At 37.0% G+C, this 16258-nt stretch overlaps 1 protein-coding gene across 1 annotated transcript in view; it reads right to left on the bottom strand.

Annotated features, from left to right (window-relative positions):
• Positions 1 to 15854, bottom strand: part of CF2H8orf88 (chromosome F2 C8orf88 homolog) — a 36480-nt gene extending 20626 nt beyond the window's left edge. Inside the window, exons 1-3 of the mRNA XM_042924124.1 lie at positions 15748 to 15854; positions 8959 to 9057; positions 6880 to 6953 (exon numbers count right to left, since the gene is read on the bottom strand). Of these exons, the coding sequence (XP_042780058.1) occupies positions 6880 to 6953; positions 8959 to 9031 (147 nt within the window). The 5' untranslated portion in view covers positions 9032 to 9057; positions 15748 to 15854. The remainder of the gene's footprint in view (positions 1 to 6879; positions 6954 to 8958; positions 9058 to 15747) is intronic.
• Positions 15855 to 16258: the final 404 nt, after the last annotated feature.

The following is a 16258-nucleotide window of genomic DNA, read 5'->3' on the forward strand; positions in this document are numbered from 1 at the left end:
AAAAGCACAAGCAACAAAAGCAAAATTAAGTGGGACTACATCAAACTAAAAAGCTTCTGCACAGCAAAAGCAGCAATCAACAAAATGAAACAGCAACCAACAGAATGGGAGAAAATATTTGCCAACCATATTAGCAATAAGGGATTAATATCCAAAATATATAAAGATCTCATACAACACAACAGCAAAATAATAATAATAATAATAATAATAATAATAATAACCTGATTTAAAAATAGGCAAAAGACCTGAATAAACATTTTTCCAAAGAAAACACACAAATGGCCAAGAAGCACATGAAAAGATGCTTAACCCTGCTAAATCGTGAGGGTAATGCAAATCAAAACTAGACTGAGATACCACCTCACACCTGTTAGGAAGGCTATTATCAAAAAGACAAGAAGTGCTAGCAAGAATGGGGGTTGGGGGCGAAAAGGAATCCTTGTACAATGATGGCGGGAATGTAAACTGGTTCAGCGATTTTGGAAAACATTATGGAAGTTCCTCAAAAAATTAAATGTAAAACTGCCATAAGATCCATCATCCCCACTTCGGGGTATACACCCAAAGGAAATAAAATCGCAATCTTGAAGACTATGCATTCCCATGTTCACTGCATCATTATGCACAATAGCATTATTCACAAGTCCATCAACAGAGGAATGGGTAAGGAAAATGTGATAGAGATATGCAAAAAATATATAAATAGGATATTATTCAGCCATAAAAAGAGAAGCAAATCCTGACATATGTGACAACATGGATGAACCTGGAGGACATTATACTAAGTGAGATAAGCCAGACACAGAAAGACAAATATTGTACGATCTCACTTATATGTGAAATTTCAAAAGTCAAATTCATAGTATTAGAGAATAGAATGGTGATTGCCAGGAGTGGAGGACAGAGAAAATGGGGAGATGCTGGTCAAAGAATACAAATTTTCAATTATAAGATAAGTTCTGGAGATCTAATATACAGCATAGTGGTTATAATTGTTAATATTGTATTATATGCTTAAAATTTGCTAATTGTTCCCATCACACACACACACACACAAAAACTGGTAACTATGTCAGGTGATGAACGTGGTAATTAACTTGTTATAATAATATCAAGATGTATACGTTCATTAAACAGGTTGTACACCTTTATAAAAAAATCATGTTGTATAACCTAAATATATTCAATTTTTGGAAATCACACGTCAAGAAATCTGAAAAAAATGTACTTTATCATTTATGCATATATTAACAACTAAAAATACTGATTATTTCAAATATACTGATTATTTCAAATCTTTCATAGAAGAACTTACATCTACTAAAATTTTATGTTAGTTTGTTATCTCAATTATCATATTACAATAAAGTCATGTATAATCTTACAAATTTTACAATCTTACATAATCAAATCAATAAAATTTGAGAATTCTATAATGAAGATATGCAGAAAGTGTCATGGAAGGAATGAGTAAGAGAATAAAACTTGACTTAAAAATGTCAGGAAAGGTTTTACATAGGCGGTGATGCTTAAACAACACTTGGAGGATTAGCAGTAGTTAGGGTGGCTTAACTAGTGAAAAGTGAACGTTTATGGAAGAAAAGATCCTTATGCTAGAAAATACACAGAGCGGTAAGATATGCCAACATGGTTAAGTTGTTAATTCTTCTCAAATTCATCTTTAGACTCAATCAAATTCCAACAGACTTTCTGTAGATACTGACAAGCTCACTTAAAACTTACATGGAAATGCAAAAGACCTAGAGAGCTGAGACAAATTTGAAAAAGAATAAAGTTAGTGAATTTTCACTATCTGAAATGAAGGCTTATCATAAAGCTACAGCAGTCAGTCTATAAGTAAAATGTGATGTTGACAAAAAGACGGACATATGGGAGACCCATGTACAGTGTGTAACTATAGTTAACAATACTGTGTTGTATAACTGAAAGTTGCTAAAAGAATAAGTCTTAAATGTTCTCACCATAACAACAAAATAATTATGTAAAATTAAGGATGTGTTAACTAAATTGATTTTGGTAAACATTCTGCAACATATTGCATGTATCAAATCATCATCACACTGTATACCTTAAACTGACACAATGTTACATGTCAATTATACCTCAATAAAGTGGGGAGAAAAGACATATAAATCAATAAATAATAGGGAGTTTAGAAATCAACACACATATGATATACTAATTTTCAACACTCTTACAATTCACTGATGAAAAGACAAACAACCCAAATATTAAAAATATGCAAAATATTTGAACAGACACTTCACCAAAAAGGAAAAAAAGAAAAATACAAATGGCAAATAAGTTCATGATAAGGTGCTCAATCTCATTAATCATTATGAAAATGCAAATTTAAAATATAATTAGAGGATGCAAAAATCCTCAACAAGATACTAGCCAACCAGATCCAACAATACATTAAAGAATTATTCACCATGACCAAGTGGGATTTATACCTGGGATGCAGGGCTGATTCAACATCTGCAAAACAGTCAATATGATACATCACATCAATAAAAAGACAAAAACTACATGATCCTCTCAATAGATGCAGAGAAAGCATTTGACAAAATACAACATCCTTTCTTGATAAAAACCCTCAAGAAAGTAGGGACAGAAGGATCATACCTCAGAATGATAAAAGCCATATATATGAAAGACCCAACACTAATATCATCCTCAATGGGGAAAAACAGAGCTTTTCCCCTAAGGTCAGGGATGTCCACTCTCGCCACTGTTATTCAACATAGTATTGGAAGTCCTAGCCTCAGCAATCAGACAACACAAAGGAATAAAACGCATCCAAACTGGCAAGGAGGAAGTCAAACTTTCACCCTTTGCAGATGACATCATACTCTATATGGAAAACCCAAAAGATTCCACCAAAACACTGCTAGAACTGATCCATGAATTCAGCAAAGTTTCAGGATATAAAATCAATGCATAGAAATCAGTTGCATTTCTATACACCAATAATGAAGCAACAGAAAGAGAAATCAAGGAACCAATCCCATTTACAATTGCACCAAAAAAAACCATAAAATACCTAGGAATGGTGAAAAAGCTACACACTGAAAACTACAGAAAGCTTATGAAAGAAATTGAAGGAGACACAAAAAATAGAAAAATATTCCATGTTCCTGGATGGGAAGAACAAATATTTTTAAAATGTCGATACTACCCAAAGCAATTTATACATTCAATGGAATCCCTGTCAAAGTGACACCAGCATTCTTCACAGAGCTAGAACAAACAATCCTAAAGTTTGTATGGAACCAGAAAAGATCCCAAAGAGCCAAAGCAATCTTGAAAAAGAAAACCAAAGTTGGAGGCATCACAATCCCGGACTTCAAGATGCATTACAAAGCTCTAATTATCAAGACAGTATGGTGCTGGCACAAAAACAGATACTTAGATCAATAGAACAGAATAGAGGACCCAGAAATGGACCCACAAACATATGGCCAACTAATCTTTGACAAAAGCAGGAAAGAATATCGTAAGGAATAAAGACAGTCTCTTCAGCAAATGGTGTTAGGAAAACTGGACAGCGACATGCAGAAAAATGAACCTGGACCACTTTTTTTACACCACAAAAATAAATTCAAAATGGATGAAAGACCTAAACAGGAAGCCATCAAAATCCTATAGGAGAAAGCAGGCAAAAACCTCTCTGACCTTGGCCGCAGCAACTTCTTACTCAACACGTCTACAGAGGCAAGGGAAACAAAAGCAAAAATGCACTATTGGGACCTCATCAAGATAAAAAGCTTCTGCACAGCAAAGGAAACTATCAGCAAAAATAAAAGGCAGCTAACTGAATGGGAAAAGATATTTGCAAATGACATATCAGATAAAGGATTAGTATCTAGAATCTATAAAGAACTTATGAAACTCAACACCCAAAAAATAATCCAGTGAAGAAATGGGCAAAAGACATGAATAGACACTTCCAAAGAAGACATCCAGATGGCCAACCGACACATGAAAAGATGCTCAACATCACTCATCATCAGGGAAATACGAATTAAAACCACAATGAGATACTACCTCATACCAGTCAGAATGGCTAAAATTAATAAGTCAGGGAACAACAGATGTTGGCAAGGATGTGGAGAAAGAAGATCTCTTTTGCACTGCTGGTGGAATGCAAACTGATACAGCCACTATGGAAAACTTCAAGAGGTTCCTCAAAAATGTTAAAAATACCCCATGACCCAGCAATTGCACTACTAAGTATATATCCAAGGGATACAAGTGTACTGTTTTGAAGGGGCACATACACCCCAATGTTTATAGCAGTGCTATTGACCATAGCCAAATTATGGAAAGAGCCCAAATGTCCATCGACAGATGAATGGATAAAGAAGATGTGGAATGGGGGCGCCTGGGTGTCTCAGTCGGTTGAGCATCCAACTTCAGCTCAGGTCGTGATCTCACGGTTTGTGAGTTCAAGCCCCGTGTTGGGCTCTGTGCTGATGGCTCAGAGCCTCGAGCCTGCTTCAGATTCTGTGTCTCCCTCTCTCTCTGACCCTCCCCTACTCACACCCTGTCTCTGTCTCTCTCTCAAGAATAAACATTAAAAAAAAGAAGAAGATGTGGTGTGTATACATACACACACACACACACACACACACACACACACAATGGAGCATTACTCAGCAGTCAAAAGAATGAAATCTTGCCATTTACAACAACGTGGATGGAACTAGAGGGTATTATGCTAAGAGAAATAAGTCGGTCAGAGAAAGACAAATTATCATATGACTTCATTCATATGTGGAATTTAAGATACAGAACAGATGAACAGAAGGGAAGCGAAGCAAAAATAATATAAAAACAGGGAGGGGGACAAAACATGAGACTCTTAAATATGGAGAACAAAGGATTGCTGGAGGGGCTGTGGGTGGGGGGATGGGCTAAATGGGTGAGGGGCACTAAGGAAGACACTTGCTGGGATGAGCACTGGGTGTTATACATAGGGAATGAATCACTGGAATCTACTCATGAAATCATTATTGCACTATATGCTAACTTGAATGTAAATTATAAATAAATAAATAAAATAAAATAAAATATACTTAGATACTAAAACTCACATCCTAAAATGGCTAAAAAGTGGTAGGCTCTGAAGCAACTGTAACCGGCACATACTACTGGTGGGAATGTAAGTACAACCACTTCAGAAAACATACCACCTGTTTCTTGTAAAGATTACCTGTTAACATACTACTACTACTTCAGTTTTATAACGCAGAGAACCTCTCAAACATGTATAAAATATATGGAGGGATGTTCGCTGTAGCATTTACTATAATATAGAAACAAGTGCCAAGCCCATCAAGAGAAAATGAACAACAAAATAAATGTAGTTATTTGTATGTAAAAAGAGATTTTTTTATGTCAGCACATATAGAACTGCTTTGTTCATTTTACAAGTTGCCTAATATTCTATTTATTATGAATATACTTATTCTTATGCATGCATTATCTATTTCTAGAAGTATCTAGGTAAGAAACTGGTAGACTGGTCACTTCTGATCAGAGGAAATCAGTGACTACGGGATAGCGATTGCAGGGAAATTTTCCATTTATGCCATTTTGCATGTTTTCAATTTTTATTATTGTACTTATTCAAAAAGATAGTTTAAAACATAAACCTAAATGAGAAAAGAATGGCAAAAATACATGTGGGTACAGTACTATTTATATAAAATTACAAAACAGTTAAAACAATTCTATTTGTTGTAGCAAAAGTATGAACACATTCATGAAAACAGTAACAAATCGAGAACATTTGGAAGAAGGTGAGAAGGAAGGTGAGAAGACAATGGGATGGTGGAGGGGACACGGTCCACAGACACAGCCAGGAGAACTGCTGCACAAATGGAGAGAGCAGTTACTACATGCCAGACACAGTGCTCAGAACTTTGGGAGCCTCAGCTCACTGCTGCCTCCTCCTTACACCAACCTAGGAGCCCCATTTTCAGGTGAGGAAACTGAGGCTCTGACAAGTGAAAGAAATCACTCACGCCAGGTCACGGGGCTGGGAAGTGACAGAGCCGGGGCTCAAGCTCATCTTCCTCTCGGAACCCTGGCATGTGGCTGTGTCTCTCTCAGGCCAGCTACCCCCTCTCTGGACCCATCTCCAGGACAAGTCCCAAGGCACACCCTTAATGCAATGCTTGGGGATGGCAGAAAATAAGATTCCAATGCACAATGAGAACTATTCTCACATACCTACACATGGAGTGAGAAGAGGAGGGTGTGAAGAAAATGAAATGGTGGGATTCTATCCTAAAGCCAAGACTACACTGTATGTTAACTAACTTGAGAATAAATAAAATAAGATAAAATTAAAAAAAGAAAATGAGATAGTGGAGGGATATAGAGGGTTTTGAACATTATCTTATTTAGGTTTTTTCTTTAACATTTTCTAAAACAAACAAATATAGCAAAATGTTTAGGCTTGGAAATGGTGGGCAACAGGTATAATTTTCTTTAATATAATTTCAAAAAGTATATAAAGCATGGGGCACCCGGGTAGTTCAGTCTGTTAAACATGAAACTCTTGATTTTAGCTCAGGTCATGACCTCACGATTTGTGAGTTCGAGTCCCACATCAGGCTCCACACTGGCAGTGCAGAGCCTGCTTGGGACTCTCCCTCTCTCTCTGCCCCTCCCCACCCCTCTCTCTCAAAATAAATATATAAACTTAAAAAATAATTTCAAAAATAATTTAAAAAAAAAAACTATATAAAGCACCCAGCACGGTGCCCGGCATAAAATACTCATCTAACAAATGTTACCTTCCAGTCTGCAATGCTTCATTTTATTATAATTTCTAGGACTTACTCTGCTAACTCCGCTTTGTAAGCACTGAGTTTTGCACGGATATTCGTTTTGAAAGTTGAAAGGGAATACTGCTCCTATTAGGACAGAAAAGAAGAAAACTACATTAAACACCCATTACCACAACCTAAAAACCTTAAGTACCCAAAATATTCTAGGCACTGTTTTGAAATATTTTCTGATGGTTCCTCTACTCAACAAACATTCATTCAACACTATAAAACACTATGAAATGTCACCCACTATGTTAGGGAATGGGTATGTAAGTGTGAAAAGAGTTCAGAGATAAAAGAGCTCATGGTCTGTTTTGAGAAACAAGCTCATAAACAATTACTATGATAAAAACAAGTTATCTGAGAGGTACAGAGAAGATACTAGGGCTTTGTGATATAGAAGCTTTGCAAAAGGAAGTAATTCTATCTGGATCTTAAAAACAATTTTGGGGGGATGTGAGCTAGTTAAGGAGTACAGAAGAAGTATATTGAAAAAGATCAAAATTAATTTCTGATTAAACTTTTCTACCCAATAAACCCACTCCTTTCTGGATCTTAAGAGGATATAATTAAATGAGAGATGAGCCCACTACCTTTTGCCCCTACAAGGGCCTTGGAGGGAAAGGATGAACAAAAAACTGCATCTGTACAGATGAGGGAGTGAGAGGTGCTGTGAAAAGGCTGGTCACAGAAGGAGCTGCTGCCAATGGCTTTATACCCTTCCCTTTACAAGAAAATCTGAGACTTGATCCTAAACAACTGCTTATTCAGCACACCAGAAGGAGATGCATCAGGGCACCTGGGTGGCTGAGTGGGTTAATCGTCCAACTCTCGATTTCGGCTCAGGTCATGATCTCATGGTTCATGAGACCAAGCCCGGTGCCAGGCTCTGTGCTGACAGCATGCAGCCTACTTGGGATTCTGTCTCCCTCTCTCTCTGCCCCTCCCGTGCTCATGCTCTCTTTTAAAAATAAATAAATAAACATTTAAAAGAAAGAGAGAGAGAGAGAGAGAGAGAGAGAGAGAGAGAGGACATGGCATCAACACTGCCAAAGCTATGGTCCAGAAGATTCCTTAATTTCATTTGTCTGTCTTAAGTCACACAGCCATCTTCAGAAGAAACATGACCAAAGTAGAGACCATCTTCCTTGTAAGAACCAAGGATGGGAGAATAAACAGAAGATTGAGGAACTGGTGCCATTTCTAGCTTTTCTCCTTCATCTTTGCACCCAACAAAAGAGCTATTTTTTTTTTCCTTTTTCTAAATAGCAAGTTACTCAGTTGAACACATGGACCAAAGAGTATTTTAATAGGATGAACCAAAGAGTATTTTGATAGGATGGTGAGAAATAGATTTGTATATTAATATTTAATTTAATTAATTAATTAAAAATGCATACATGTATGTGTATACACACACACACACCCCTAAGTTAGAATAAAGAAGTCATTCTTTCAACAATGAAAAACTAAAAGGTTAATATTCCAATTAAGGAAAGTATTTTAAGAACTTGCCCCAAATCCTAGTTTTATGAGCAAAAGAGAAATTTTTAATTTTAGAAATTTTTGTTTAGATTTTCCAAAAAATAATACTGTTATGTTCCAACTCAAGTATAGCCCTAACCTGTAACTGTTGTTTTGCCTGTATTCAGTAATTAATTCATCCATTCATTCATTCATTTATATGCAGTTAGGAATTTTTTTTTTTTAAAGGCCAATTCTCTCTCCCTCATGATTGCTTTGCTCTACAGTGACCATAATCACCGGGCACAATTTGGGTTGAGAATATCATTTTAAGCAGAAGCCAGTTAACCATGAAAACGAGACATGAAAATAAATACATAAAGTTTTTCTCAGGCAAGACCTATTCTTCTTCCTACCTTTGCTGGTCTGGTAGCCTATGCAGTGGGAGACTAGTAAGAGTCTTTTTCTTTGGTAATACTTTTAAACTCTTCAAACAAAGGAGACCATTCGTTTTCATTATTCTCTATCCACCATAAACAATCACTTTATATATGAGTTCGCTTTTCAAATACTACTTAGCCATTATCCAATTCATCTCTAAAGATGTATACCCGAGATTACTTACCAGGGGGAGAAGTCAGATGACGAACAGGTCTTGCTGGTTGAAGCGGTTTACCAATCAATTTTTTGGTTTCCATTATCACAAAGACCTTGAAGTTCCATACTTGAAGAGGGAAAAAGACATCTGATCTTTTTGACATGATAATCAAAATGCTTTAACAAATTTTATATATATATAAAATACATATACATACAACATACATATATATGTGTGTGTGTGTGTATATATATATACATATATATATATATGTATATATATATACACATATAAAACCACAACACTCATTTGAAGATACCTACACCTTATAAGTTAAGGAGTTAAGGTGGAAAAAATCACAAGCCCTTAAAATAATATGTGACAATCTTTATAGCATCTGTCACGATGGAACATTCCCTCTTTTAAAACATTTTACTCCTTTAACTTGCCTGACTTTTCTTTTGGTTTCCAATACCTTTGACTACCTCTTCTAACTTCCTTAGCTTATTCCTCTTCCTTTCTCCAATGAAATTCAGGAATTCTTCCAAATTTGGCTTTGATCTTCTTCGTTGACCTGATCTACTCTCCTCATGATTTCAACTACCTATCTACGTGATAGACATGCCCTAATTTATACATATAGCACCTACCTCTCTTTTAAATCCCAGTTCTATTTTTCTAAAGATATTTCCATTTATATCTTATCACAGACACCTCAAATTCAACATATCCAAAATCAAATTCATTACTTTGACTCCAAAGATGCTCGTCCTCCTGTAGTCCTTAAAGTCTTCACCAACTCCATCAGACCAACTTTGGCTAAATAAGATCTAAAATAAAAGTCTCCACACCATTAGTCTCTTAATTCCTGTCCATTCTACTTCCAAACTATTTCTCAAATCTATTTTCTTCATTCTCGCCACTACTCTTTTGGTTCCACAATAACTCTGAATTCATCTCCCTGATCACTCAGTGGGATTTAAAAACTCCCTTGTCTCCCTATGTTCCTGGGACACAGAGATTATGCCCACATCATGGCATTAAGAACATTGTACTCTACATAATGGCTGTTTGTCTTCCATACTTGGCAAAAGTGAGGAGCAGATTCTGTAACTGAGGAACAATATTTTCATTCACCCCCCTTTCCCTGGCAACTAACAGTACCTGGACTGGATCCAAAGTAGGTGCTGAACAAATGGGTAAATATAACCTCTTTCTCTCCAAACTATGATCCCTTTACATACACACACCTGCTTAGAAAACGTCAGTTCCTCATCACCTCCTGGATTACTCATAATAGAAACAGAGGCCAACATCCATGTGTCATGCAGAGTGAACTATTTACCTAAGTTATGTTATTTAAGATTCAGAACAACTCTATCAGTTAGGCACAATGAAGAGTGAAATCTCAGGTCTCAGGTGAGCCTACCTGTTGTTAATATTATGGCTCCAGCACCTAGTTATATAACTACGGAAAACAGTAGCCTCTACCTCCTAGGTTTGATGTGAAAACTAAGTTATATGTATAAAGTATTAGCAAAATGTCTGGCACACAGTAAGAGCTCAATAAATGTTAGCCTCATTATTTTTTAATAATACTAATTTTACAGATAAAGCTTAGAGAAATTAGGTATCTTGCCCAAGATCCTGAGTCTAGAAAGTGATAGCATGCCATGTTCATGCTTCTGGCCAAAAAGAATCAAGAATCTCCCCAACCATTTTCCACCCCATACCCAGCCAGAACTGAACAGGTTCGTACCCTTATGTGCTCACAAAACAACCCTGTATCTACCCTCTTCCAATGTGGTATTTACTGCACTAGTCGCAATTATCTTTTACCTGACCATTAAATTACAGTTCTATCACACAGGTCTATCACCAGTGTCTACTACAGTGTCTAGAACACTGTGGGTGTTTAACAGATTGTTGAATTCACAAATGTTATTTTGTTTTACCATATACTTATACATTCCGGAGTTCCTTCACTCTCCCTGCTGCTCTTCTCCCAAAGTGCTATTCGTTTTTCAAGACCAACGTCAAGTTACTTGCTTCGAAAATATTCTCATGTCTCAACAATAACGTTAAATAAAATAGTTCACATGAAGCTTTCTAGTTCCTAACAAATAGTTGACAGTAAAATAACAATAATTTATTTTTCCTCTTCCACTGACCCCTACTGTATTTTATTAACTATTCTAAAATGTACCACAGTACATCTATTTCATGTGTTTGATTAGACCGAGTTAGCTGACACTGAAAAAACCGTATCTTATTTATCTTCGTATCATAGTACCTGCAACATAATTGGTTTTACTAAATAAATCTATAAATTTAAATACCTTCTAAATATAACTAAAACCTTCTGATGCCTGAATAGGATATAGCTTTTCAAATTATGATGCCTATTAAGACAAAACTAAAAATAAAATTCCACCTGACTTTATATCTGCTTATCTAGAGACAAATGTAACCATATGATTTTAAGCAGATCATTACCTAAATGACTGTTTCCCTAAGTATATAATAGGGTTAATAACTCCCTGTTAGCTCCAAAAACATACTTTTACCTATTTATAAATGCCTCGGGACATTTTATGCTAAGCAAAGTAAGTCAATCAGAGAAAGACAAATATCATATGATTTCACTCATATGTAGAATTTAAGAAACAAAACTGATGAACAAAGGGGAAGGGAACCAAAAAACAGGGAGACAAACCATAAGAGATTCTTAAATACAGATTAAAAGCTGAGGGTTGCTGGAGGGGTGTTCGGTGGGGGGATGGGCTGAATGGGGGATGGGCATTAAGGAGGCACTTGTTGGGATGAACACTGGGTGTCATATGTAAGTGATGAATCACTAAATTCTATTCCTGAAATCATTATTACACTGTATGTTAACTAAGTTGGATTTCAATTAAACAATAAGTAAAAAAAAAATGGCTCTAGACATTACTCAAATGTTAAAATCATAAATTTATAAACAACTTCTCAAAGTTAGCACTGATAACTAAGTGCAAAAACAGTTACTTTTTTCCTGAAGTTTGGAGAGCCAGCTAGTATTCCTCATTAATACCTATGGAGCTTTTGCGATGTGTCTCTTAACTGGTATTTCAACATGGCTATTGGCAACCTTCTAAACAAAACTCATGCCGTCCGTACTTTTTGGCAATACAACTTTGATATAATAAGAAACAAGAAAAATCTTATAAGCATATGTAGCAAAAAAATATTTCAGACAAATATTTATTGAACATTTTCTATGTGGAAAGAAAATCTTAAATAAGGACCAAAAAGCAATCTAATGTTGTGTTATTTAATGTTTATCCTAGACATTTTAATTAGGACCCTAATACTAGCATGTAGTAACTTTCCATCCTGTTTCCCATATGAAACTAATGAATCAGAATACAATAGAGTACTTTGGCACACACTTTCTTGTTTTTCACTGCTCAGCTGAAACTGAGTTGATAGGTTGTAAAGTTTTTTCCAGTTGCTGAGCAATGCAAATCCACGGTATTCAAACTAGGGATTTTCAAGAGTTGGGGAGTTACAGAACTATTATATGATTTTGCAACACAAGTATATAAACAAAAAATAAAAGATCTTTTAGTATCGCCCACCCTTTCAATTTATAGTAGGAAAAATATAGCAAAGGCTCCAGATACATAAATTCCTATCAGTTAAGGAAATGAGAAAAGATGATGTCATATAGCATTTAATTTTTTAAGTAAACTGTGTCTGTATAGAGACACTGACATTATAGGGAATAAGTTTGGAATTCACAGTATACAACAGCATCATGTCTTAAACAGTGTTATTAATGGAAAAGGCAAGTATTTACATTAATTATTACAGTAATTATTATTGAAAAACTGAATCACAGGATTGAAATCTATGAAGGACAGGACTCCACAAACCAAAGCCTAACTCTCGGTTTAGGTCAAAAATCATAAAGATTTAACTACAAAAATATTATACAAAATAACTTCAATCTTAAACTAATGCCTGCTTCACTCACCCAATATAGAGCTCCAAAAGTTTCCTTTGAAGCTACTAATACTACCTAGGGTAGGCCTTTATGGTATCAACTGTTACAAAGGACAACACTTGCAGAAGCAAAAAAAAATCGTACTTAAAACACTGGATAACAAGTAGTTGGCCAATCATAGAGTTGTCTTTTAAACTATGAATATATAGCTTTGTGGTATATTTTTTAAAAAAGCATTTTGATCCAGTCTCAAAAATTTCATTCTATTAATACATGCTGAGAACTAGCTACTGAATAGTTTTGTTGTTTTTTTTTTTTTTCAAGTTTACACATAGTTAACAAATCATCTCAAAAATCCAACTGCCATCTCAGGAAGCTTCAGTTGCTATTCTACATCTAGCAATACTAAAGTATATCTTAGGTCCCTTTTCTGTTCAAAAAAAAAAAAAATTCAAACTAAATATAAATCCTAAGGACCCACCAATGTCCCAGACCAATTGGGACATAATCTTACTATGCAACGTATGCCATTCATTTATTATTAAAACTCCATTTTTGAGGTCCTATTACATGCTAAATGCTTTACATATGTTATTTCATTTTGAGCCACACATTAAATACTGTAGAGAATCACTATTAGTCATCTTACAGATGTAAAACCTGATGCTCAGAAAAAGAAGAGAGATTCCCAAGATCACCTAGTATATATATGGCAAAAATGAGGATTTAACTATAAAGTTCATGCCCTTGTCTCTAAACTTGCATGTTTGGTAAGTAAAAGAAAGACATAGGACTCTCTACTATTCCATATGGACACTGCATATATGGTTTTTTTTTAAATGAATTAGAACATTTATACATAAATAGACTTGCTGAATAAACTAACATATATAAATAATTTCCATTGCCTCAATTTATAATTTTTCTTAGAATACTAAATAAATTACACGATTACTGTGCTTTCCTCATTCTGTAGACATACTATAACAATGCCAAACTTACCACGGGTCACAACTTAAGAAAAATACTATGTACTGTATTTAGAAGCTGGATACTAATAATTTCCAATTTAAATTCTCTATTTCTTTAGAAAATGCTGATGATTCTGCTGCAATTAATAAGATCATACAGATGAATGGATAAAGAATATGTGATATATATACACACACACACACACACACACACACACACTTATATATACACATATACACACAATGGAATATTACTCAGCCATAAAAAAGACTGAAATCCCCCCCCACTTGCAACAACACGAATGGATCTAGAGTATAATGCTAAGCGAAATATGCCAGTCAGAAAAACACAAAATACAAAATTTCACTCTTGTGGAATTTAAGAAACAAAATAAACGAACAAAGAAAAAAAAAGAGATTAAAAAAAAAAACCCTACACCCTTAAGAATAGAGAACAAACAAATGGTTCCCAGAGGGAAGGTGAAGCAGGGGCATGAGGGAAATAGGTGAATGGGATTAAGAGTCACTTATCTTAATGAGTAATACATGGAATTGCTGAATCACTGTTATACACCTGAAACTAACATAACACTGTGTTAACTGGAATTAAAACAAAACACTGGAATTAAAACAAAAAGAAATACAATCATATAAAATTAAATAATCTGAGAAGTGGAAAGACCATGCCTTCATCTACCTCATGTATATGTCCCATGTGATAATCAGACAGGATTTAATCTCAATTTCCAACTTCAAAATACTATTATACTAAGTTAGGATTCCTTGAAACCAAATGCTCTTTGCAAGTAAACAGCACAGAATGATAAACTGATAGATGAAAATAATATAAAGGAAATACAGGGGAGTTAAGACATAAACCGATTACGACTTAGGTGATAAAAGATATTTTATATTCCACAAATCAGGCTGCCACATGAGAGAAAAATTTAAACTATCAAAAAGTTGTGAGAGCGTTCCATAAAATACTTTCCATTTCATACCTTCTCTTTAAAACTTACCAAAAAAAAAACTTTTTGGTCTGTGATGTACCTTGCAATACAAACAAAATTTAACACTTAGGTAGGATAAAAACTGTCCAGATAATGTGCACTTGTGGTCATAACTGATGTAACTGTCCTTTTCTTTAACTTTGCCTAAAATATCAGTAATTAAAACCTCTTGATACAAATATTGAATCATTATGTCGTCAACCTGAAACCGTTAGATGTCAATTATATCTCAGGTTTTTTTAATGGTGTATCTTGACTTACAACTTCTGCGAAATACCTTCAGTTACTTTCACGAACCATTTGATTCTGCGAATTAACCGTACATATGTTTCTTGGCTCTCTTTTTCCTATTGGGCTTTCTTTTTTATTGTCTGTAATTTAATCTAATTAATTATTGATTTACTGTTGAAATTTGCCTCAAATTAGTAGTGATGGTGCCAGGGTATGGGGGACAAAGTCTTCAAACCATCGCACCACCAAGGACCAGGTCCTGGGACAGAGGGCGCTATGTACTTACTTTTTTCTGGCGTTTTTGTTTTTTGTTTTAATTATGCCCTCAGCAGTGTAACTCTCCCTCGGCCCCTGGCCCCTCGCCCTTCGCCAGGTGTTCCCACAACAGCCACCACCCTTTCCTCCCAACGGGCTCGCCCCCTTAGCACTCTACCACCCACCTCGGGGGCCCTGGGGAGCCTTGCCGGGATTTGTCCCCCCCCCGACCCCGGGGATCCCCTCCCTCACAACTCTCCCGGGGTCCGAGCTCCGAGAGGGCGCCCACCGCCTCCTCACACCCCGGGCCCGACTTCTGCCCCCCACCCCCCAGATCGGTTCATCCTCCCCAGCCACCTACCGCCTCAAGATCGGGGAGGATTTCGGGGCAGCAGCGTCGCCGCGCTCAACCCAAACGCGGCGGCCCAGCGCCCCGCTGCCCGTCGGGGAACGGCTCCCGCCGCGCGTCCGCTCGAGGCCGGGGGCGGCGGCAGCGGAGGCGGGGCCGACTGCGACTCCGAGGGGCGCGAGGCGGACAGGGGGCGGGGGCGGGGGCGGGGCCTGCGGTGCCGGGTCCGGAGCTCGGCCGCGCGGGGCCAGAACCGTTAAGCCGGCAGCGCGCGCGCCTCCCCGGGCGTGCTGGGCGAGCGGGGCTTCTGGCTGCCCTCGCGCAGTACGGAGGAGGCCGGGGGGTGGCCTCTCCGAGGTGCTGGCAGGCTCGCCCTGGACGGGGCGCGCCCGCATGAACAGCCTCCGGGACCCCAGTCGGCGCCCTGCTCGCCGGAGACGGGGAGACGCGAGGCGAGCCGCCTGCGCCGGGCGGGCGTCGGGCTCCAGGCAGCGACTGTGAGCGAGGCCGCCTCTGTGAGCGA

This window comes from Panthera leo, chromosome F2, assembly GCF_018350215.1.
Source record: "Panthera leo isolate Ple1 chromosome F2, P.leo_Ple1_pat1.1, whole genome shotgun sequence".
In the NCBI taxonomy this organism is placed as follows: domain Eukaryota; kingdom Metazoa; phylum Chordata; class Mammalia; order Carnivora; family Felidae; genus Panthera; species Panthera leo.